Source organism: Pelophylax lessonae (assembly GCF_965119305.1).
Source record: "Pelophylax lessonae genome assembly, chromosome: 10".
Lineage (NCBI taxonomy): Eukaryota > Metazoa > Chordata > Amphibia > Anura > Ranidae > Pelophylax > Pelophylax lessonae.
In genome coordinates this window covers 227,907,311-227,933,647 of record NC_138777.1, presented here as the reverse complement: position 1 = coordinate 227,933,647, position 26,337 = coordinate 227,907,311, and the positions used below count along the sequence as shown (strand labels likewise).

General features: G+C 45.0%; 1 protein-coding gene across 1 annotated transcript in view; it reads right to left on the bottom strand.

Annotated features, from left to right (window-relative positions):
• LONP2 (lon peptidase 2, peroxisomal) overlaps nucleotides 1-26,337 on the bottom strand; it is a gene marked incomplete at its 5' end in the record, with an annotated part of 171,883 nt that overhangs the window by 62,537 nt on the left and 83,009 nt on the right. The window contains 3 exons of the mRNA XM_082270039.1: nucleotides 2,141-2,274; nucleotides 4,035-4,161; nucleotides 13,961-14,111. Coding sequence (XP_082126165.1) covers nucleotides 2,141-2,274; nucleotides 4,035-4,161; nucleotides 13,961-14,111 — 412 coding nt within the window. The remainder of the gene's footprint in view (nucleotides 1-2,140; nucleotides 2,275-4,034; nucleotides 4,162-13,960; nucleotides 14,112-26,337) is intronic.

Genomic DNA, 26,337 nt, shown 5'->3' with positions numbered 1-26,337 from the left:
ATGGGGCACTATTCCTCCCACTGACATCAAGGATGAGGCATTAGTCCTTCCATTGACACCAGAGATGGGGCATTGTTTATTAGCTCTGGACGCCAGGACATTCTCTACTCCCACTGCCCCTAGTCAGATCCCCCAAAAGTCCAAAGGGCAGAAAACTGGCCTTATTGTTTAGAAAGTTTGTAGACCCCCTGGCCTAGGCGAGTGACGTAGGCAGCTCTAGTCCCCTTGACTCCTGGGATGTTATCATCACTAATCCCAGGAGTCAAGAGTTTTTTCCTCAAGAGAGTTGCAGTGAGGGAAGAAGGGTGGAGGAGAGTAGAAGAGGGCCGGAGGAGGGGCGAAGGAGAGTGAAAGAGGGCTGGAGGAGAGCGGAAGAGGGCTGGAGGAGGGGCGGAGGAGAGCGGAAGAGGGCTGGAGGAGGGGCGGATGATGGAGGAGATAGGAGGGGATGGGCAGAGACACGGTGTGCCCCTACTTTTCCTGTATGTGGCCATCCTCACTGAGGGCAAGTGAAGCCATGGCCGCTGTAATCCACTCTGCATACTGTGTAAAATCTTGCGCATGCACGCTAGGCCCACATCTTAGCCATGCCTGAGCACTAAGCACAGCACTTCCAGCCATTTGTTTACATGTTGCCTTAGCAGCGTAAGTTTGCTGCCACTGCTAATGGGAAGTGTACACAAAGGGCTAGAAGTGCTGTGCTTAGTGCACAGGCGAGGCCAAGATGTCGACCTAGCGTGCATGCGCAAGATTTTACACAGCATGCAGAGTGGCTTACAGCGGCCATGGCTTCACTTGCCCTCAGTGAGGATGGCCACATACAGGAATAGCGGGAGTAATAAAACAGACAAATTTTAAATTGGAAAAAATTGAGAATAATAACAATAAACTTGCTAAATGCCTTTAACGCTCTTTTAAAAACCTAGAGACTTATTTTTTGACATTTAGCAGCTTTGCCTGGAGTTCCACTTTAAGCTGTTGGTCAAGCAGCACTTGGTGAAAGCTGGAGCAGCATTTTATTCAAAATGTATGTATTCAGTCTTTTTTTTTTTACCCTATATCCCATGCAATTTGGCATGCTGATCTTTTCATGTAAGCAGATTTTCTACACAATAGAGGGATGAAGATGCGGTGTTGAGAGGTTACATACTCCACTACAGGCTCAGTGTCCCTGAACAAGACCAGTCCATAACAAGGCAGGGGAGCCCCTTACAGCAGTAAAAGCCAGGAGATGAATTTAAGTGAATATTTAGCATTACTCTACCATAAAGCTTTAAAAAAAGTCTAATGCGTTTTGCCCCAACCTATTGTGGCATACCCAATTAGTATAGGTGTGTCATATATACACACACACATATATATGGAGGAGGATTTAACAAGGGTTGGGCTTGGCCCCTTAGTTCCAGTGAAGGGAACTCCTAAGGCGTCAGCATACCAAGACATTTTGGACAATTTCATGCTCCCAACTTTGTAGGAACAGTTTGGGAATGGCCCTTTCCTGTTCCAACATGACTGCGCACCAGTGCACAAAGCAAGGGCCATAAAGACACGGATGAACGAGTTTAGGGTGGAGGAACCCGACTGGCCTGTACATAGGCCTGATCTAAACCTGAGAGAACACCTTTGGGATGAATTAGAGCGGAAACTGTGAGCCAGGCCTTCTCGTCCCAATATCAGTGCCTGACCTCACAAATGCGCTTCTGGAAGAATAGTCAAACATTCCCATAGACACACTCCTAAACCTTGTGGACAGCCCTCCCAGAAGAGTTGGTGCTGTTATAGCTGCAAAGGGTGGGCCAACTCAATATTGAACCCTACAGACTAAGACTGGGATGCCATTAAAGTTCATGTGTGTGTAAAGGCAGGCGTCCCAATACTTTTGAAAATATATTGTGTGTGTGTATATACACACATACACACACACACACACACACACACGTGGAATATCATGCTCTGAGAAACCGCAGCCTGAAGATTTCTCCGAATCCGACACTTCCAGGTATGCCTGGTTCCCTCAGAGCTATGTGGTTCTGACCGCCATCCCCTACACAACTACTGTATAGGGGTGTTGCCCTCAGTTTTTCAGTTTAGATCAGATATTAAAAATGAGTGTAATAAATTATATTTTAACACTACTAACCTTCAACATCGACCGTCTCTGTGGCATCTGGCTTGGCTTCTCTGTGTTGTCCTTCGGCAACTTTCACTGCAACTGCTCTGCAAATGGCTCCCAGCTTCCTGTCGAGTGATCGGACCCCCGCTTCACGTGTATACCTGACAGAGAATAACACCAAAGGCTGTCTTTAAAAAACTTTTTTGTGCTAACATTTAAACAGAAATTCCAGGCTCTAAGTGAAATCAGTCTTCAGACTAAAGTCACATGATTCTAAGAAAAAAAAAAAAAATTAGGATTCTACTGTAAATGAGACTGGGAATACCCAGACTACATAGTCAAGAAGCTCATCAAATAAAGTTCTCTGAGCACCAAATTACTAGAAACAGGGAGTTTCAAAGCTGTGGAGTGATTGCATGAAAAACGAAAGGTATAGGCCCTCTGACTGGAGTATATGAAAGAAAGGAAAGGAGGCGCAACCACCTATTGCATTACCCAAGGTACTGTATAAAATGTTTAATAAAAAATGCCAAATACATACTCACAAACATGCAGAAATAAAATCATGTTACAAATTCCCGTCACATCTGTGCTGGAACATGTTCTTTAGGATGTGACCGTTGACGCGTTTCGGGAGTCAAGCCCCCTTCTTCAGAGCTGCTGTGAGTATGCATTTGGCATTTTTTATTAAACATTTTATACAGTACCACGGGTAATGCACTAGGTGGTTGCGCCTCCTTTCCTTTCTTTCATGTACCCGATTTGGAGTTCCCTGCCTGAGGAGAACAGCACGCCAGTCTTCCCCTTTGAAGTGAGCGCTTGGTTGAAATATTTGTTTGGACCTCTGACTGGAGTGCATCTTTAAAGAGACCCTGTCACCCTGATTATTTAGGGCAAAGTGACAGGATCCATGTAAAGACACCCCCTATTTTATGCTCCCCTAGCAAGAACTCCCGTCTCTCCTCCTTCTGTGGCGGTGTATCCATGGTTTCTGGGTATGTGACCTTCTTCCATGATGCAGTGCTTTGGCCTAGGGGCCAACTGTTAGGCCAGAGCACTATTGTAGAGAATGACGGAGGTCACAGCTTCCGTTGAGGTATAACACTGCTGTAGAGAATGGTGGAGGTCACAGCTTCCTCTGAGATTTGACACTAGCCAATATTTATTTGTTATTATTATACCAGATTTATATAGCGCCAACAGTTTGCGCAGCGCTTTACAATATGAGGGAAGACAATACAGTTACAATACAATTCAAAACAGGAAGAACTAGAGGGCCCTGCTCGTTCGAGCTTACAATCTATATCTGGCATTATGGTGATGGTCACAATGGAGGATGACGTGATGGCAGGGCAGCACTGGAGAGGTGGGAATACACTGGTCAGAGGGATGGGCTTCCACAGACCCTGTTACTTTGCTTTGAAGTGGCAATGCATCTGGTTCTCTTCAAAATCTGATTTGCTTATAAGATAACCAATAAGGCCCCTTTCACACAGGCGGGCCGTTCAGATCCGCCTGTCAGTTTTTTGGGCGGATCTGAACAGACACCTCATGTATCTCTATGGGGCATCGGATGTCAGCGGAGACCTGTCCGCTGACATCCAATCCGATCAGTCAAATCTGGACGGATGGAAACCCTATTTTCCATCCGTCCAGCTGATTGGATGAGAACGGACAGACGGTCCGTTTCCATCCGATTCCCCCATAGAGGTTAGCGGGACCTGACAGCTCTGTCTCCGCACACAGCACTGAGACACAGCTGCCATACGCCTGCTCAGCAGGGGTTTGGCGGATCGATCCCCTGCTGAGAAAAACTGAGTCCGCCTGACGGACTCCCTGTGTGAAAGGGGCCTAAGAGTCAATGGTTGTTATAGGCAAAATAAATGGTCTTCCTACCCTCTCCATCATAAGGGTGCTTTACCTGGTGATAATGTCCAGAGTGGTTTCAGGTGGAATCTGTATTTGCTGAGGGGTCAGTCCATGCTGTGCCAGTTGTTTAGCAATGAGATGTCTGTGTGCGATTTCAATCTTCTCTTCCTGAGTGTATCCTGAATGGAGACAATGATAACACAGTCTGTCCATATTTATAAATTTGTGCAGCCAAGAGACACAACAGAGACACAGGATGCATATAATGGGTATTTGGCAGATGCACCAGAGAAACCTTTAGCCGCCTTTAGCAAGCTTAAAGGGTAACTCTAATTTTGTAGGGGGAAAAAAAAAATCAGCAAATAAAGAAAAAACAATATAGCGTATACAATTGCAACACAAATCATATTGTAATTAAATGTCATAAATAAATACTTTTCCTTTTCAATCTGCAGATGTTGTAATTTTCTGAACATGCAATGCAATATGGCCGCCTGGAGCTGTTCTGTACACAGAATGTATACTGACCACACCCCCAGAAACATTTCCTGCTTGTGTGATTGGCTCAATTTTCCCAGAAATCTGCCTAAGATACAAGTCAGATTTCTGGCATCCCCTGCAACAAAAATGTAATTTTTGGTGAGATATTCCCAATAGGAACACGTCTAAAGGGATGCAGGGCTAACAGCTTTCCTCATTAGAGCCCTGCAGCTGCCACAGCTGATAGATAATTATGAAACCACTCCCATTAGACCAGTGGTTCTCAACCCCTGTCCTCAGGACCCACTAATAGGTCAACCTTGGGGAGATGCTGACTAGAATACTGCAATCACTGAGCAGCAAATTATATCACTTGTGATGCATTTCAGTTATCTTGCAAACCTGGCCTGTTAGAGCTGGTTCACACTACCACGACCAGAAAGTCCCCCATGAAGAAGCGACTTTATAGCGCGACTTTGAAGAGACTTTTGAAGAGACTTAAATGATAGGCGACTTTGTCTTTGGGGAATGCCTGGGTAATCTTTTTCTTCTTCCTGGAAAGTCTGATCACAGTCGCTTGAAAATAGATAAGGATCCGACTTAGACTTCGAAGGGAGTCGCCTCTATGTGCACAAGTCGGATAGAGGTCGCCTTGAAGTAGTACGGGAACCTTTTCTGAAGTCAGAGCGACTTCAGTAGTGCATATTAAGACGGCTCTCATTCATTTACATTGAATTTGTAATGACAAACGACTTGAGGTCGCACAAGTCGCGCCCCAAGGCGGAGTAGTGTGAACCGGGTCTTAGTGAGTCCTGAGGACCGGAGTTGAGAACCACTGCATTAGACCCACTCAGCAAAGAGGAACAAACAATGATTTCTTCAGAATAATAAAAGGTAGGAATCCGCAACAAAGTTTGGTAAAAATCCCTGCAATGTACAGAGATCACCCAGAGGGGAATGTTTTCTTTCTCAACAAAAACTGAATTTTTGTAAAATCTTACCTGTAAAATTCCTTTCTCTGAGTCCTCCGACAGTCGCCGCCACCTCTAAGTCATCACTATTGGGTATTGACTTCTGCTCCGCAGGAGTAGCTAGGCATAAGACTTAGTCAAAAGAACAAAAGCATTTGCATAGACACACCCATGGGGGCTGTCCCATCTGGTCAATACCCCCCTGCAGTGATCACTCCCAACTCAGTTTGGAAGCATAGCAGTAAGTGTACAAGAAAAAACCCCAAAAGAGGGGCGGGGGCGGCGACTGTCGGAGGACTCAGAGAAAGGAATTTTACAGGTAAGATTTTACAAAAATTCAGTTTTCTCTTACGTCCTCCGACAGTCGCCGCCACCTCTAAGGCATCACTATTGGGATGTCCCAAAGCAGTGTAGACATGAGGGGTGGGAGACGCAACTGTAGAAAAGGCAACGCAGTACCCACATCAGAGAAAGGAACCTTACACGCACAGTAAGAGAACCTTCTGGGCAACAGAAAAAGCTCAACAGGAGCAACAGCCCAGGAAAGCAAATAACCCAGGGGATAAACAACCCCAACAGTCAGGGACCCACAAAAAACAAGGGTCCCTTATGGCACTGCCGCACTGAGAACTTTACGGCCAAAGGAGGCATCAGCTGATGCCAGAACATCCACCTTATAGAATTTTAAAAGAAAATCAAATAAAAAAGATTAGAAAGGCTGAGACTGTAGCCCCAGCACAGGGAAAGCCTAACTACTCCTGACGCTAGGCAGAAACAAACTGAGTTGGGAGTGATCACTGCAGGGGAGTATTGACCAGTGGGACAGCCCCCATGGGTGTGTCTATGAAAATGCTTTTGTTCTTTTGACTAAGTCTTATGTCTAGCTACTCCTGCGGAGCGGAAGTCAATACCCAATAGTGATGACTTAGAGGTGGCGCCGACTGTCGGAGGACGTAAGAGAAAGTGGAATTTCGCTTTAAACTTTTTATGTGTATGCTCCATAGTAAGGAAAGGGGTAATCTCTTGGGTTTGCTGCAGTTCACATGGAGTGGAGTAGGGATTATATAATACAGAGACTTCTTGACACAAAATGCAGCTTTCACATATATTTGCAAATGTTTGTAACAGCTCGTTTTCTGAGTTGGAAACAGATTAAAAAAGTCCTTTACTGGTTATAGCAGCAGCAGACTAGGTTTGGCACAAAACAACTAGGCTTACTCTCAGGTGCGGACTGCGGCAGTCAATGGGTATCTATAAGAGTGAAGACATGGCCCCTTCAAAATTTAAAGTGGCAATTGAGTATAATTGGACTTCTTCTACGCATGCCCACTGGGAGACCCTTATGCAAAGAACTTGCAGCGCCACTTTAAGCACTACAAAAACCTCTTCCTGCAGCCCAAAGCACAGATTGGCTGCCTGCGATCAAACAAGCTCATCCGGACTAGCAGATTGGAAGACAGAAGGTGGAAGCGCCGTACACCGGAACCCAGCCACTATACAGGAAAGCAAAGGTACAGCTTCAGCCTAAAATCTTCCTGACTACACCTCTCTGCAGACCTCTCTCTCCTTCCAGTGGCTGGTTTCTGGTGTGCGGCATTTCCACCTTCTTTCGATTTTCCACTGGGAGACTGTTGGAAAAAAAACTGGGTCAAGCAGGTCACAGGACAACAAAGATCACACTGGAGGGCATCTGCCAGATGTCTTGTGTAACACCTTGGCATCCCTTTGAACCTAGAAGAAGCCTGTTTTTGTTCAAGATTAAAGGGATCTTTTCCATTACCCAAGCATGTAAACATGGTGCTACCTTCATAATCTGCTCCATCAGCTGTTTTGGCTGACTTTCCCTAAAATACACATCTAAAGCAGAACAGTGCAGTTACTTATATACAAATTTAGACTTTTGTCAAAACTGAACAGCTATGCCTTCTCCACCTATATATGTATCTTCCCTTTGCACAATGAGGATAAAGGCATGTTTGACGTGCGGGTCGTTCCCTACAATGTGTATGAGACAAGATGGTGGGAATAAAAGGATTCTTTAAAGCAGAAATCCGTTCTAACACTAAAATCCCTGCATCTACAGACATCCACGATCTAACACCAACCTATCTAGCCCTGTAGAGAAGAAATCAGAGAAGGGCAACCAAACTGATAGAAGGCATGGAGGAGCTCAGCTATGAGGAAAGATTAGAGGAACTGAATTTATTCTCTCTTGAGAAGAGGAGATTAAGGGGGGATATGATCACCATGTATAAATACATAAGGGGGGATATGATCACCATGTATAAATACATAAGGGGGGGATATGATCACCATGTATAAATACATAAGGGGGGGATATGATCACCATGTATAAATACATAAGGGGGGATATGATCTCCATGTATAAATACATAAGGGGGGATATGATCACCATGTATAAATACATAAGGGGGGATATGATCTCCATGTATAAATACATAAGGGGGGATATGATCTCCATGTATAAATACATAAGGGGGGATATGATCACCATGTATAAATACATAAGGGGGGGATATGATCACCATGTATAAATACATAAGGGGGGGATATGATCACCATGTATAAATACATAAGGGGGGATATGATCACCATGTATAAATACATAAGGGGGGATATGATCACCATGTATAAATAAGGGGTCCATATAGTGAACTTGGTGTTGAGTTGTTCACTTTAAGGTCAACACAGAGGACAAGGGGGCACTCTTTATGTCTGGAGGAAAACAGATTAACCCCGGAGGATTTGGCTGCTAAAAGACCAGGGGGTATTTTGCGATTCGGCACTGTGTAACTTTAATGGACAATTGCGCGGTCGTGCGACGCTGTACCTAAACGAATTTGACGTCCTTTTTTCCCCACAAACAGAGCTTTCTTTTGGTGGTATTTGATCACCTGTGCGATTTTTTGATCACGCGCTATAAACAAAAAAAGAGCGTCAATTTTGCAAAAATAACAATATTTTTCACATTTTTTATATGAAATTCCCCCCCAAAAAAAAGTAAAAGTCAAAATTTTTTAACATTTTAGGCCAATTTGTTTTATGCTACCTATGTTTGGTAAAAAAAAAAAAAAAAAAAAAAAATCGCAAAAAGCGTATTTTGATTGGTTTGCGCAAAAGTTATCGCGTTTACTAACAAAGGGAAAGATTTTTGTCATTTTTGTTGTTTTCTTTTTTTTAACGCGTAATGGCGGCGATCTGCGATTTTTTTTGCGGTACTGCGACATTGCGGCGGACAGATCGGACCCTTGACTGACATTTTTGACACTTTTGGGGTTACCAGTGACATTTCTACAGTAATCAGTGCTATATATATGCACTGTTACTGTAAAATTACACTGGCAGTGAAGGGGTTAACTTTATTTGAGAGGGAGGGGCTGTGTATGTCCCTAGGGGCGTGATTCTAACTGTGATTGGCTGTGGCTTGAGCTGTAGGAACACTGTTCAACGGTCCTACATAGTAGAACCGTATGGTCAGTGTTTCTACACAGGGGAGAATGACAGACAGCCTGTTTACACAAGCTGCCTGCCTTTCTCCCTCTCCCCCGACGATCGCAGACATCGGGTCCGCCGGTCACACGCGCGGGGGGGTCCGTGACTGCGCGGGATCGCGCCTCCGGCGGCGCGCGCCCGCTCCCCAGAGCCTCACAGGCTAGTGACGTTTATTTACGTCACTTTGCCTGTGAGGGGCTGACCGCCACAGTATATCTACTTGCGGCGGTCGGCAAGCGGTTAAAGCCTAGTACACACGCAACAAATTTCCGCCGACCGGTCGTCCGTCTTTTGTCCAGAGTGGTGTCTGTTGGTTGGAATGTGCTCTAGACTGCACATGAATTTTCCCGCACGACAGAATTCTACTTCAGAAGTGATGTCATGTGTTGGATTGCTTTCTTTGTGTTCTTTCTTCTCTGAGCATGCCCAATCTTGCTCATAAGATTTTTCCCTGTCGAAATCTGTACTGACTGCACGAAAATAGGACGTGTTTTGACGGAGGACAAAAATTTTATAGCCTGCACACCAGAATTTTTTTGGCCGAAAAGTCGGAGTCGGTTGTCGGAAGCATCATACTAACAAGCCGAAAATCGGCGGATCGGTCGGACGAAAATTCCCGTCCGAATTTCGACGCGTGTGTACGAGGCTTTAATCTCCAAATACGGAAAGGTTTCTTCACTTTAAGAGCTGTCAAAATGTGGAATAGACTCCCTCCAGAGGTGGTTCTGTTTAGCTCACTAGATTGCTTTAAAAAAGGTCTGTATTCTTTCCTGGGTGTACTTAATATACAGCAAGTGGGTACTAAACTTTTTTTTTTTTTTTTAGGTAAAGTTGATCCAGGGAATATCCAATTGCCTCTCGGGGGATCAGGAAGGAATTTTTTTCCCCTGCTGTAGCAAATTGGATCATGCTTTGCTGGGGTTTTTCACCTTCCTCTGGATCAACTGTGGATATAGGATTGTGTATATTGGGTTTTCAATACTGTTTTTTTTTTTTTTTTTGGTTGAACCAGATGGACTTGTGTCTTTTTTCAACCTGACTAACTATGTAAATCAGTATACTTACCTTTTTTGAAGCCAATGTGACCCGATCCCACGCTGAGCTGTCATCTGCGACTTCCCTGTTTAGGCGGGTGTAGAAGACACTGCCGACAACTGAAGCCCCATAGTAACTCTATAGTGGACTTCACTTCCCATTCATTTAACAGCCCTTGTCGGCCGTGACCTCTGCAGAGCTTCCACCGCTGGAGACCGGGTTGCATTAGCTTCAAAAAAGGTAAGTATACCGATTTCTTCTCTACAGGGCTAGATAGGTTAGTGCTAGATCATGGATGTCTATAGATGCAGGGATCTTAGTGTTAGGGTGGACTTATGCCCCGTACACACGCATCGATTATTGGCCGGGAATTTTCGGCCAACGTCCGATCGGCCGTTTTTCGGCTTGTTAGTATGATGCTTCCGACAACCGACTCCGACTTTTCGGCCGAAAAAAATCTGGTGTGCATGCTATAAATTTTTTGTTGGCCAACAACACAACGGCCGATTTTCCGTCAGTCAGTACAGATTTCGGCAGACAAAAATCTGATGAGCAAGACTGGGCATGCTCAGAGAAGAAAAAACACACGGAAAGTAAACCATCACATGACATCACTTCTGAAGTAGATTTTTGTTGGCCGAGAAAATTCGTGTGCAGTCTAGGCACATTCCAACCAACACAACACCACTCTGGACAAAAGTTGGACGATCGGTCGGCCGATAATCGTTGCGTGTGTACGAGGCATTACACTTTAAAGGACACAACAGAGCAGAGTTTTGCTGATAAATTCATATTTGTTCACTAGTTCATATTTGGTGGTGATTTTTGTAGAACAAAAGGGTTGCTGGAAGTGGCTGGAAGTTCTCAATGATCTACTACACCACACAGTAAGGCCATTTTAAGGCCTGCCAACAAATTAGATTATTCTTTAAAGCAGTGATGGCGAACCTTGGCACCCCAGATGTTTTGGAACTACATTTTCCATGATGCTCCTGTACTCTGCAGTGTAGTTGAGCATCATGGGAAATATAGTTCCAAAACATCTGGGGTGCCAAGGTTTGCCATCACTGCTTTAAAGGATCAACAAGCCTTAAAAGATGTAAATTATTTAGCAAGGTTTCTCACCCCTAGTGTTTAAAGGCTGAGTTCACCTTTTACAAAAAGCAGGTTAACCACTTGCCGACTGCCTAACGCCGATCTACGTCGGCAGTCAGCCCCTCACAGGCAAAGTGACGTAGGGCTACGTCACTAGCTTGTGAGGGTCTAGGGAGCTCCCGCTCCCGCGTGGTCACGGCCCCCCCCGCGCGTGTGACCAGCGGACCCGATTTCCGCCGGTCACTTGGCGATCGGCGGGGGAGAGGGAGAATGTCAGGCAGCTTGTGTAAACAAGCCACCTGTCATTCTCCTCGCTGTAAAGACACTGATCACACGGATCTAGTATGTAGATCCGTTGATCAGTGTCCTTACAGCTCAAGCCACAGCCAATCACAGTAGAAAGCACACCCCTAGGGATACACACAGCCCCTCCCTCCCAAATAAAGTTAACCCCTTCACTACCAGTGTATTTTTACAGTAACAGTGCATATATATAGCACTGATTACTGTAGAAATGTCACTGGTAACCCCAAAAGTGTCACAAATGTCAGTCAAGGGTCCGATCTGTCCGCCCCAATGTCGCAGTACCGCAAAAAAAAAAAATCGCAGATCGCCGCCATTACGCGTTAAAATAAAAAAAATAAAAATAACAAAAATCTTTCCCTTTGTTAGTAAACGCGATAACTTTTGCGCAAACCAATCAAAATACGCTTTTTGCGATTTTTTTTACCAAACATAGGTAGCATAAAACAAATTGGCCGAAAATGTTAAAAAAATTTTGATTTTTACATTTTTTTTTGGGGAAATTTCATACTAAAAAATGTGAAAAATATTGCTATTTTTGCAAAATTGACGCTCTTTTTTTGTTTATAGCACGTGATCAAAAAATCGCACAGGTGATCAAATACCACCAAAAGAAAGCTCTGTTTGTGGGAAAAAAAGGACGCCAAATTTGTTTAGGTACAGCGTCGCACGACCGCGCAATTGTCCGTTAAATTCACGCAGTGCCGAATCGCAAAATACCCCCTGGTCAGGAAGGGGGTAAAATCTTCCGGGGCTTAAGTGGTTAAAAGATGTGCATTTTTTATATTTTAAAGCAGGAGTCTGCAAAGTATTGCACTTGCGATCAGCAGATTGCAGGTGAAATATCAAGCTCCTGCACACTCTCTCTCCAGCTTTGAGCCCATACTTCTGTAGGGGCTGTTAGCTTGTACTGTAGAGGGAATATGAATAGACATAAAACCCATCTGATCAGCCCGCTTGCCGCCCATTCAAACTTCCGTGGTGGTAGATGGGACTTGTAGTTTTCTCATTCACAGATTCCTGTGTGGGTGGAGCCCTAAACAGCTGCACTGTTTTAAAACTATGAGCGCAGGTGCAGGGAGCGGATCCACCGCCCACTGTCAAGGAGAAGGGGGGATTGGGGGAGGTTACTGAACACAAAATAAGGGTGCAACATGTTCAGAAAGGTGAAAATAGCCTTTAATGTTGTTTAAATTAAGTTACATTTAAAAGTTATTGTTTATGGACTTGTATGTGACTTATATATCAGAAATAACAATTCTGCAGAAAATTGTCCTTATGTTCAAAGACACTGAGCTTTACAGAGAGCAGCTCTAGCACAAGCGAGATGGAGACAGGGTCAGATGACTTATTTATGAGCCAAGAGCTTCCATAATAGAACTACACTGTCCTGCAGTTCTAAAATGTTGCTGGATTATCATTTCATAAATGTGCTGATCAAAGGATGTAGAAGAGCCCCACCCTTTCCTATGAAGTCTAGCCCTTTCTGGCATGTTTTAGCAGTACAAAACAACATCCTTCTGCAATAGGAGTGAAATAAAGTCAGAGGATCAGAAGGTAATCAGCACCAATTCTTCCATGTGTGTGATTGTGTCTTATTTTCTATTGCTGGCCTTTATAGAAGAATAAAAAACTTGCACAGCCTGTGATATCCCTTATCTGGGATAAAGTCATTATTATAGTGCAGGGGTCTTCAAACTATGGCCTGCCAGTTGTTCAGGAACTACAATTCCCATTATGTCTAGTTCTGTCTGTGAATAACAATGCCTCATGGGATGTGTAGTTCTGCAACAGCTGGAGGGCCGTAGTTTGAGGATCCCTGTATAGTGGATGCTGTTTTGCTTTGTAGAGGGGATTGCTATTAAAGCGGAGTTCCACCCTGGGAATACTTTTTTTTAAATAAAAATACCCCCGGGACAGTCAGGGCTAGTACATTCCACAATGGATAGCCTCTGATCTGTCCCGGGTTGCACTTACCTTTTAGAAGAAATACTTACCTTGAAAATGTATTGTCCAGCGCTGCCATCTCAGGTGTGGGCAGCTTGAAGCCAGCGCGATCCTCTTCTGCGTCCTCTTCCGTCTTCTTCGGTCCCACGATGCACTGCGCCGGCCCCGCCGTCACTTCCGGTGCCTCAGCGTCATCCCTGCACAGCTTCTGGGCATGCCCAGAAGCTGTTTAGCAAGGTATGACGGCGCCTGCACCGGAACTGACGTCGGGGCCGGTGCAGGCGCATTGATTCCTGGGAGCAATGACGTTCAGCTCCCAGGAATCATTGCAAGCCAGGAAGTGACGAATCGCCGTGGCCGCCGAGGGGAGGAAGAGGAAGTAAGGTGAGTATATTTTCTTCTAAACCAGGTAAGTAAAAAAAAAAAAAAATTGTGATTATCCATTTGTTTTTAAGGTGACCCCGGGCATGAAGATGGAGGTAAGTTTAATTTTAGGGTGGAACTCCGCTTTAAGCAATCCTGTTGCAGGATACATCAAGCTTCTCCTCAGCACATGGTCCCACCCTGTTATACACTTCTTCTGCAAGGCATTATATTGTATAAAAAAAAATACAAATCGAATTTAATATCTTACCAGGAACCTCAAGAACCTCCATGCGATCCAGGAGGGCAGGTGGAATGGAGGCGGTTGTATTAGCGGTTGCAATGAAAATGACTTGGGAAAGGTCAAAGGGCACGTTCAGATAGTGATCTGTGAAGTTGTGGTTCTGCTCTGGGTCCAGCACCTGCACAAGAGAAACAAAGAGGGGAACAGTCATTAGCAGTAAAATTGAGGATATAAACTGGGTAACTATCGTGTGTTTTCAAAGAGTACTAAAATTGTGAATTAATAACACTTACCTATCATATAGGTGCAAAATTGGCTCAAAGTCCCAGTATGAGAATAAAGTCACATTAGCAGCGCTACATACATGTGTGCAAATCAGTCCACCAAGATAATGAGAGCACTGCTGCTGCAGCTTGCACTCCCAAGAAACTAAAAGTTCTGTAAACAGATTAGGTGAATGGATCGCAAATCATCCGTGCTCCAACGATCAATAGTGCACCTCCACCGCACCTCTGTGAAGCCCCTGTAGCAATGCTCACTCACCAGGTATGGCTTTAAATGCGCCTTGATTGGACCACTCTAGTGCTTGTGTCACCAGGGATGATCTCTGTCCCGCTGCTCACCAAGCCAGGATACTCCCTTGTCCACAGATGTTGTTCAGCAAACCGTAATGTTTGACCCAATGGAAACCTCAGTTCATGTGCATACCCACTAATTTGAAGCAGTGTTGAGTGGTGAGTGTGTTGTGCTTTCAACTAGAATTTATGCTTCAAGTGCTCTTCAAGTGTACATATTGCCAGTGAAAATGTGCAGCAAGTTAACACACTCACAACTCAACACTGCTACAAATTTGTGGGTATGCATATGGTTCAGGATGGTGGTGGTTATATAAATGGTGTGGGGGGGATATTTTCTTGGCATGCTTTGGTCCCCTTAGTACCAATAGAGCATTGTTTAACCGCTTGCCGAGCGCCGCAAGTAAATTTACTGCGGCGGTCAGCCCCGGCCAGGCAGAGTGACGTTAATTAACGTCACTAGCCTGGGAGGGTCTGGGGAGCGAGCACGCACCCGCGGAGGCGCGCTCTCACGCGGTCACGGACCCTCCCCCGCGCGTGTGACCGGCGGACCCGATGTCCGCCGGTCACTCGGCGATCGTCGGGGGGAGAGGGAGAAAGTCAGGCGGCTTGTGTAAACAAGCCGCCTGTCATTCTCCTCGGTGTAAAAACACTGATCACACGGTTCTACTATGTAGAACCGTTGATCAGTGTCCTTACACCTCAAGCCACAGCCAATCACAGTAAGAATCACGCCCCTAGGGACACACACAGCCCCTCCCTCTCAAATAAAGTTAACCCCTTCACTACCAGTGTATTTTTACAGTAACAGTGCATATGTATAGCACTGATTACTGTAGAATTGTCACTGGTAACCCCAAAAGTGTCAAAAATGTCAGTCAAGGGTCCGATCTGTCCGCCACAATGTCGCAGTACCGCAAAAAAAAAAAAAAAAAAAAAAAAAAAAAAAAAAACGCAGATCGCCGCCATTACGCGTTAAAAAAAAAAAACAACAAAAATGACAAAAATCTTTCCCTTTGTTAGTAAACGCGATAACTTTTGCGCAAACCAATAAAAATACGCTTTTTGCGATTTTTTTTACCAAACATATGTAGCATAAAACAAATTGGCCGAAAATGTTAAAAAATTTTGATTTTTACATTTTTTTTGGGGAATTTCATATAAAAAAATGTGAAAAATATTGTTATTTTTGCAAAATTTATGCTCTTTTTTTGTTTATAGCGCAAAAAGTAAAAAGCGCACAGGTGATCAAATACCACCAAAAGAAAGCTCTGTTTGTGGGAAAAAAAGGACGTCAAATTCGTTAAGGTACAGCGTCGCACGACCGCGCAATTGTCCGTTAAAGTCACGCAGTGCCGAATCGCAAAATACCCCCTGGTCGTTTAGCAGCCAAATCCTCCGGGGCTTAAGTGGTTAAACCACATGGCCTACCTGAGTATTGTTGCTGACCATGTCCATCCATTATGACTACAGTGTCCCCATCTTCTGATGGCTCCTTCCAGCAGGATAATGCACCATGTCACAAAGCTCCAATCATCTCACCACTGGTTTCTTCACCATGACAATGAGGTTACTGTCCTCCAATGGCCTCCACACTCACCACATCTCATCCAATAGAGCACCTTTGGGATGTGGTGGAACAGGAAATTGGCATCATGGATGTGCAGCCGACAAATCTGCAGCAACTGGGTAATGCCATCATGTCACTATGGAGCAAAATCTCTGAGGAATGTTTCCAACACCTTGTTGTATCTATGCCACGAAGAATGAAGGCAGTTCTGAAGGCAAAAGAGGGTCCCAGCCCGGTACTAGCAAGGTGTACCTAAGGCTTCATTCACACCTGAGCGTATTGTTTTAAGGCTTTTTATCCGGCTTTTTTAAGGCGTTTTTTTGCAGGTGTTTGGAGGCAGGCATTGACATCTAACAAAAAGGCTTGTAATCTGCCAAAAAAGAAGCTCATGTACTTTTTTGAGCTTCAGGTGTTTTGCTTTCAGAATACAAAATGCTCATATGTAAACAGGGGCCATTTAAATGAATGGGATTTTGCTTGTTGGGCGTTTTGAGACTTCAGAGGTGAGCGTTTTACGAGCTGAAATACGCTCAGGTGTGAACAGGGCCAAATAAAGTGATCGGTGAGTGCATAGATTCAATGTCCTATTAACCACTTGCCGTCTGCTCACTAGAGCTCTACTGCGGCAAAGTGGCTCTTGTAGGTCTGACGATGTAGACCTACGTCGGCAGACACTCCCCCTTCCCGGAGGCTCGCTCCCGCTGTATTCAGTCACAGCAGGAGTCGGGCCAGGGGAGGAGCAGCGGCGATCGCCGCTGCTCTTCCCCGATCGTTGGGGAATCGAGTGTGGAGATCCGCCTGCTTGTGTAAACAAAGCGGGCGGATCTCCTAAGTGACAGGCAGGGTCAGATTGCAGGATTCAGCATAGCTGAACATGTGATCTGTCCTTGTGTCACTCAGTCACCTCCCCCCACACACGTCAGTAAGCAACAGGCATACATTAACCCCTCCCTCTCCAATAAAATTAACCCCTTCCCTGCCAGTGTCATTTTTACAGTAACAGTGCATATGTATAGCACTGATTACTGTAGTAATGTCACTGGTACCCCCAAGTGTGTCAAAAATGTCAGTCAAGGGTCCGATCTATCCGCCGCAATGTCGCAGTCCTGAAAAGAAAAAAAAAAAAAAAAAAAAAAAAAAAAATCGCAGATCGCCGCCATTACTCGTTAAAAAAAAAAAAACACCAAAAATGACAGAAATCTTTCCCTTAGTTATTAAACGCAATAACTTTTGTGCAAACCAATCAAAATACGCTTATTGTGATTTTTTTTACCAAACATAGGTAGCAGAAAACAAATTGGCCAAAAATGTAAAAAAATTTTGATTTTTACATTTTTTTGGGGGGGAATTTCATTTAAAAAAATGTGAAAAATAGTTATTTTTCAAAATTTACGCTCTTTTTTTGTTTATAGCGCAAAAAGTAAAAAATCGCACAGGTGATCAAATACCACCAAAAGAAAGCTCAGTTTGTGGGAAAAAAAGGACGTACATTTAGTTTGGGTACAGTCAGTTGAAGTTGCACAGTGCCGAATCGCAAAAAGTGGCCCGGACATAAGACAGCAAAATCCTCCGGTGGTAAAGTGGTTAACAAACCAAAAGAGAAGAAAAAAAAAAAAAAAGGTTTGTTGCTAGGGGTTTACATTATTGATCGACCGATATAGTTTTTTTACCGCTGATACCAATATTTTGGTCATCGGATAGCAGTATCGGCCAATATTTTCGGACATTAAATTTTTTTTTTTTTTTTAATGTCTACAGGTACTGTGGTGGAGGGATCTGGGGGTCTAAAAGACCCCAAATCCCTTCTCTGCACCTAAAAGCATTCAAAACGCTGTGATGTCATGACATCACTTCCGGGTATTCGGCGGTGCCAAATTCAAAGAAATCGAGACCCGGTCAGACGGTGGCAATGCAGATGGAGACCCAGGGGGACAGGAGACCTGGGCGAGCCGCGGAAGGCGGCGGATGTCCCCTCCCGCTCTTTGGAATGTCAGCCGCATCAGTTGTCATTACAAGACAGCCGACCCTCGGCTATGGACATCGGTACCGGGGTGATGCCTCTAGCTGCAGGCATCACTCCGGTTCAGCACTTTCCCGAAATATCGGCAATATCTGTAAATCAAAAGGCCGATTCTGATAGATCAGGGAACGCGCACATCGGCCCTCGATATATCAGCTTTGCCGATAATCGGTTGATCCCTAGTTTACATACACATTAGAGATGATTAAAGCAAGATCAGATATTACTGAAGAGGTCTATGGATACAAACAGAAAACATGGAGGAAAGCTCTGAACACAGACACTGGATGACAATAAATAATAACTCTGACAGGACATTGAAGCATGTCACAGGCTATGGCGCTAATCACGCCATCCATCACCAACTTCTTGAGAAGTTTTGTGAGACGGGAAGTAGATTCCAAAAATAGCCGGACTTTCTACTGCAGAACGTTTCCTTCTTCTTCAATGCCTGCAAGACAAACGTTCCCAGAGGCCACACAGGGCCTAAACCAGAACTTCTCTCTGTAACTCTGTAACCCTCCTAGATAGGTGCTAGGAAAAACTTAGTATTGCTCTGCCTGCTTATCAGGAGAGCCTGGTCCATAGTTAGGCCTGTTGCATGTGTCCAGGGTGTGATTCACTTGGTCTGAGGGAGTGTCCCCACTGTATCCAATAGGGGAGCCTGTTGGACAGTGGAGGAAACCCAGCCAGTGACACACAGGCTTTGTGGCTGTCCCAGTGGGTTGGCACAACAGTGGTGGATCCTGGGATTGGTCATAAAAGCAGGGGGCACAGGTGACAGGGTGTCTTTGGGATGCCATTAGAGTTCATGTGCGTTTAAAGGCAGGCCCAATACCTTTGGTAATATAGTATATGTACTTTTCCTTTAGCCCCCATTCACACCTGTGAAACTTGTCATGCGAATTGACAGGGCCAAGTTGCACCCTATTGTCAGCAATGGAACTGTTCAAATCGGTACGACTTCGACTTTGCAGTGCTGCTGGGCTGATTCGAAGAAAAGGTTCCCGCACTATTTTTTACGATTTCGGGTATGATTTGGATAGACATCTGTGTATGAAGTCGTACAGATGTCAGCCCAGTCGCACCTGAAGTCACACTAACCTGCGGCTTTGAAATTGTGCAACTTCAAGTGATTTCAAAGTCGGATTCAGCATGAGCCGGGGCTTAAGGGACGACCTTATGAGCATCTTCAAATGTCTGATAAGTGGCTTACAAAGAGATATGACAAAGAAAATTTTCCTAACGATACTATAAGTTCTGTAGCAGCAGCATCTGCCAGCCATTTACACCACGCGGCTTCAAGTCTCTCCAACAGAGCAGGAGGGTCGCACGAGCGTCCAAGACAAATACATAAAATATACGGCTGGTCGTAAAGCTGAACATGTTCATCCGTGGAAACTGCAATTTGGGAGGATTAAGCCAAAGTGTCTCTCTGGCACAAAATGAATATGTTGCAGTCACGATCTTTCGGCTAAGTGCTCGCCTTCACACAAAAAGCACACTGTAATATTTTATAACATGCAGGCCCGAGGAAAAAAAAAAGACGCATGAAAACTGGATCGGGCCCCCCAGCCCCAGAATACAGCAAACAATCACTTTCTAGCAGTTTAATCAAAGGTCATCTATAATTAGAACATAACGCGGCCCTTGTTGTTTAATAACGATTGGAAAAAGGAAGGAATTTGCTATTTTCCTAATGACTTCGAAGACAGGAAACTTCGGACATTCCGACGACAAGGGCAGGTCATGTGATTTCCCTGTCTCGAATGATGGCTCTGATTCCAGAGAGAGATTTCAGGCACAATACGGGAAACATCAACTTGTATAGAACAACTTTTCATTTCAGAAGAAACTTGTGTATTTTTATTTATTTTCCAATATTTTTTATTAAAGTTTTGCAAAAAGTAAACAAAATATACAACAGTGCAAAGTGTGCCCATAAGGCTTGGTCATATACAACAGAGATAGCATAACATCCTCAAAATGTAAATTGAAGCACAACTGACCCAGATATAGCCGGTGTAACTCAATATAAACAGATTAAGTCATGGAATGGGTGTATTTTTATTTAGCATTCATTTTTAATTGATTTTTGTAACATTTAGGGCACATTCTAAGATGATGGCTGACATTATTGCGTTAGTAGGCTTTGGGAAATGTTTGCAAAGCCTTGCACTTAGCAGTAGGGTTTGGAGCATTTTGCAAGCGGTAATTTTTTTCTGCATTTATAGCCAGGCCTCTGCAATTTTTTAAATTATTGTCACCCAGAAGAATACAATCAAACAGATATGGCTGCAAGTCATGTCCTCTCCATAGCTTCCTCTGCAGTACCCTTTCGCCACCACAGGATGTCCTTGGTCTTGTGGTTTACATAATACGGAGCATCATTCAATCCAAATAACTGAGGACATACTGTGAGTGCAGGAAGTCATAGACTTACCCTCTGAGGGGGGGGGGGGGGTCTCTAAGGTGCCCTGCACTTACTGTATTGAAGAGTCCTGCAGCAGGTAGGTGTGAAGACAGCCCTAGAATGTATGCATCAGTACCCACTGTGTTCAAAGTAAGATTCTAGTCAAACTATTTTTTTTTTTTTTTAACACAGAAATAATAATGATTGGAAAGCATTAACAGGTTAACAGTTAGAATGTACAGATTACAAATCAGGCCATTACAATAGACCAGCATGTGCATCCAGAGTCTCTGTACGTCCATCCAAATCAGGGGTCTCCAAACCACTAGATTTTTCCCAGCCTGCAAACTGATGTGAACAGTTTCCGCTTCTCCTCCGTCCCCCAACATCAACAGATGACTCTGGTGGTGACCCTGACGTAAAGGGGGGGGGGGGGTGGTGGGCTCTGATGGGGATCTTGATATAAGGAAGGGGGCTTTCTCTGATAGGGACATAGATGTAAAGGCGGGGTCTTGTTCTGATGGGGACCCTGACACAAGGGGGGCCTCTGATGGGGACCCTGACACAAGGGGGGCCTCTGATGGGGACCCTGACACAGGGGGGGGCCTCTGATGGGGACCCTGACACAGGGGGAGGGGCCTCTGATGGGAACCTTGACACAGAGGGGGGCCTCTGATGGGGACCCTGACATAAGAGGTGGGCCTCACTCTCATGGGGACCCTGACAAAAGGGGGGCTCGCTCTGATGGGGACCCTGACAAAAGGGGGGCTCGCTCTGATGGGGACCCTGACAAAAGGGGGGCAAGCTCTGATGGGGACCCTGATGCAAGGGGGGGGCTTGCTCTGATGGGGACTCTGACGTAAGAGGGGGCTCGCTCTGATGGGGACCCTGATGTAAGGGGGGGCTTGCTCTGATGGGGACCCTGACGTAAGGGGGGGCTCGCTCTGATAGGGACCCTGACATAAGGGGGAGTCTCTCTCTGATGGGGATCCTGATGTAAGAAGGAGTGCGCTCTGATGGGGACCCTGATGTAAGGGGGGGGGGCTCGCTCTGATAGGGACCCTGATGTAAGGGGGGTGGCTCGCCTTGATGGGGACCCTAACGTAAGGGGGGGGAAGTTCACTCCGATGATCATTGTAAGGTGCATTTCTGCTGGGATGTGTGATGAATTTTGAATAAAGTGAAGTGTTAGACCCCAAGTTGGGTATTGTAGTCTGTGTCTCTGCTGTGTCACCAGGCCAAGAATTGAGGGGGAAACTCTTCCCATAGGAGGCACGGATAGCACCAGGAAACTTGCTACTGTCTGTGTCCCCGCTAACGAGACTTCTCACTTCTTGTTCCAGTGACCCCCATAGAACACAGGAATTGAGAGGTAGTCTACCCAGCAGGTACCAGACAAAAAAAAAAAAAAATGGCTGAGGTTGTTACCATTACCCGTTCATTTGGGCAAACATAGAATGCAACATCTAAGTTAACCAACACTAACTCCTATTCATTTTAGTGATGCAGCAGATTAAGTCAGGACAGACTACCATGAGCATAAAAGATTAAAAGTTAAATAAGTAGTAACAATAGTGCAGTACTTCGCTCTGGCATACCATTCAAAGCAAAAACAAACAAACAAGGCATTAGCCCTAATTACTAACAACTTATGGACATAATGTTTTCATGAATAGCAGATTATCTGGATCGAATTGCAAAGAAAACAAACAAATCCTCCTAATGTTCTGTGCTGCCGCAAAGTACGAGATTGTGGAATCCACTTTTCTGAATCAGGTCTATGGAAGGCTCTGGAAGCGTCTTCTGTACTATGAGAGGCCTTTGTCAGCAGCTGTGTAAACAGCTGGAGCGGAGGTTAGTGCTTTTCAAGGCACAGCATGTGATATCAGCACAATACCACAAATGCAGCGTCTCAGGATTTTATTTAAAGGGAATAAGCTTTTAAAATATACAGTACAGTATGTATGAATGTGATCAGCTTTATGCCGGTAATCTAAGTTACCCCACCTGGCCCGAAAATGGGCTGAAAGCTGAGCTCCAGGCTTGCACAATTGTAAAGACTCCTCCTGTCCTGACATGGCTTACTCTGATTACACTGCACACTGTGAGCTTCTCATAATATGCATTAGAAGCGGCAAAAAGGCAGAAAAAGCCCATCTCATTCTTCGCTGGAGGACACCCAGCATCATCTAGATCAGGGATATGAAAACTGTGGCCCTCCAGCTGTTGTAAAACGACAAGTCCCATCATGCCTCTGTGTGTCATGCTTGTGGCTGTCAGTCTTGCTATGCCTCATGGGACTTGTAGTTCTGCAACATCTGGAGGGCCACAGTTTGCATATCCCTGATCTAGATCATTGGTCTCCAAACAGTGGCCTAGGGGCCAGACGCGGCCCTTTGCTTGCCTTTATCTGGCAAATGGTGCACTATTCCTCCAACAGAAAGCAATGATGGGGCACCATTTTTCCCACTGACACCAATGATGGGACACTATTCCTCCCACTGACATCAATGATGGGGCACTATTCCTCCCACTGACATCAATGATGGGGCACTATTCCTCCAACAGATAGAAATAATGGGGCACCATTTCTCCCACTGACACCAATGATGGGGAACTCTTCCTTCCACTGACATCAATGATGGGGAACTATTCCTTCCACTGACACCAATGATGGGGCACGATTCCTACCACTGATACCGATGATGGGGCACTATTCCTCCCACTGACACCAATGATGGGGAACTCTTCCTTCCACTGACATCAATGATGGGGAACTATTCCTTCCACTGACATCAATGATGGGGAACTATTCCTTCCACTGACATCAATGATGGGGAACTATTCCTTCCACTGACACCAATGATAAGACACTATTCCTCCCACTGACATCAATGATGGGGCACTATTCCTACCACTGATACCGATGATGGGGCACTATTCCTCCCACTGACACCAATGATGGGGCACTATTCCTCCCACTGACACCAATGATGGGGCACTATTCCTCCCACTGACATCAATGATGGGGCACTATTCCTCCCACTGACACCAATGATGGGGCACTATTCCTCCCACTGACACCAATGATGGGGCACTATACCTCCCACTGACACCAATGATGGGGCACTATTCCTCCCACTGACACCAACGATGGGGCACCATTCCTCCCACTGACAACAATGATGGGGCACCATTCTTGCAACTGACACCAACGATGGGGCACCATTCCTCCCACTGACAACAATGATGGGGCACCATTCTTGCAACTGACACCAACGATGGGGCACCATTCCTCCCACTAACACCAATGAAAAGGCACCATTTCTCCCACTGACACCATCGATGGGGCACTATTTCTCCAACTGACACCAATAATGAGGCATTATTCCTCCTATTTACACCATCGATGAGGCTCTGCTCCTCCCAATGACTGTGGGAACTGTTCCTCCCACTGACACCCTCTATGAGACACTACTTCTCAAAATAATACCAATATTGGGGCACTATTCTTGCCTCTAAAATCAATGATGGGCCATAATTTACTGACACTGACGTCGGGGATGTTTCCACTCCCACTGGAAATAGATCGGCGCCCCTAAAGTCTGAAGGACAGTAAACTGGCCCTTTGCTTAGAAAATTTGGGCGTTACCTAAGATGGTCTTCATGCAAATGTTGCCTGCTCAGGAACACCCACTCATCAAGTCATTTTTGATATTTGCATACCTCCTCCCAAGTACCAGCCAACTGCTTGCGTCAGGACTGAGGACCATTGAGAGGAGCAGGGTATTGCAAACACCAAGCATCAGATAGATTTTATGTTGTGTAAAGCGTATTTATGGTTAAAATATAAAATCATATCTACATTGTATTTCAATTATTTCTAGACTACTCCTAATAATCTGAATGATCTTGAAGTTTGTAAACTTACTTTGTGAAGATCTCCACACATCTAATTCCATGTATTCTATGATATGTAATCACCATGTCCTGTGAATAGGCACTGCTATGTCACATTTCACAGAGCCTGCCTTCTGAACTACAGAGTTGCTGAGAGGAGGAGTTCCAGGAGGCGGAGTCAGTACAATAATCACTAATTGAATGCAGAAATGTACCATGGGACATGTAGTCCATAGAATATGAACATAAAAAGCAGATTAGAAGCTGCAAAGCATTCAGGGAATCCAATGAACTGGTGGAAAAAGACGGCAAGGAGACAGGCAGCACTCACAACATGAAAGGAGATTTTTCAATTTAGCTTATATTGGATTGTCAAATATAATTATTGTTATTATAATGCTGAGGTTATAGAATTGAGGTGTGTGCTGTGACCATAGAACTCCTGAAAGGGCTTGTTTACACCAAAATTGTGTTCTGCACGGCACTAAAACAACACGCTGCCCTTTTGAAGGCTTGCGGGCATCATTAGAAATAACTGGCACCCCCAAGCACCTGGCAAAAGCCTTTACGCCCACAAAAGTGCATTGTACTGCAGTAGCATGCATTTTCCTGCAGAACGATTTCATGCTGGCACCTTTTTTGCGCATAGGGCAGCCAATTGAAGTTAAAGCAATTGTAAACCTAATTTTTTTTTTATATAACAAACATGTCATACTTCCCTGCTCTTACCTGATCTGTGCAATAGTTTTTCACAGAGCAGCTCAGATTCTCCTCTTCTCTGCTACCCCCCTGCCAATGTTCCTGGATCCTCCCTTCTGCAAAGTACCCCTGTAGCAATCTGCTTGCTATGGGGACAGTTGTACAGGCTTGATCCTGAGCCACATGCTGTGTGTCCATTGACACACAGAGCATGGGTCAGCCCTGCCCTTACTTTCTTCCCATTGACTGTGATTGACAGCAGCAGGAGCCTCTGTCCAGTGAGGAGAGAGAGCTTCTGCTTTCATGCACAGCTCTAGATTGAGATTAGACTTCAGTTAGTATAATGGGGGGTGCTGCATGCAGAAGGTTTTTTCACCTTAATGCATAGAACGTCACACTATTTGCGCAGTGGTCTTTCAAACGCAATTTTTGGGGAAAAAATACACTACAATTAAAAAAAACTGCATGTGATCAGCACAGGGCTAATCAGCACTGTCTAGACAGAGGTTCAGGGGTCCTGCAGACTTATAGTACAACCACGAGCAGAATGAAAACTCCTCCTACAAGCTTTAACCAGAAACTGATAGAAGTCACAAGACTGCTATATACTGCTGATGAGAAAAGGTATTTAGCAGTTTATTTTTTTCTAAAATAATCCATCTTCTGTGTACTGTAGGAGACCAGATATAGTGAATGCAGGGTCCTGGGTTTAGTAACACTTTAAAGGTACATAAAACTTTCTGTCTTTAGAACCACTTGAATGGGCTACGCAGGAAAGCTCAAAAATGGCTTGGACGCACCCCCCTGGCATAAGTGAGCACTAAGTGCATGCATACTAAGTAAGGTATTAAAGTAATTGTAAAGTCTCGGTTTAAAAAATAAATAAATAACAAACATGTTATACTTACCTCCTTTGTGCAGTTGGTTTATCACAGGGCAGCCTGGATCCTCCTCTTCTCCGGTACCTCTTTGCTGCTACCTCCTTTTAAGTGCCACCACAGCAAGCAGCTTGCTATAGGGGCCCCCCGAGCCGAGCTGCAGCTCCATATATCCATTCAGACACGGAGCTGCCATTTGACCCCCCCCCCCCCCATTGGCTGAGTTTGATTGACAGCAGCGGGAGCCAATGGCGCCGCTGCTGTGTCTCAGCCGATCTGGAGAGAGAGTCCAAGAAGGCTGAGTCAATCGTGGACATTGCTGGATAGAGAGAGGGCTCAGGTAAGTATT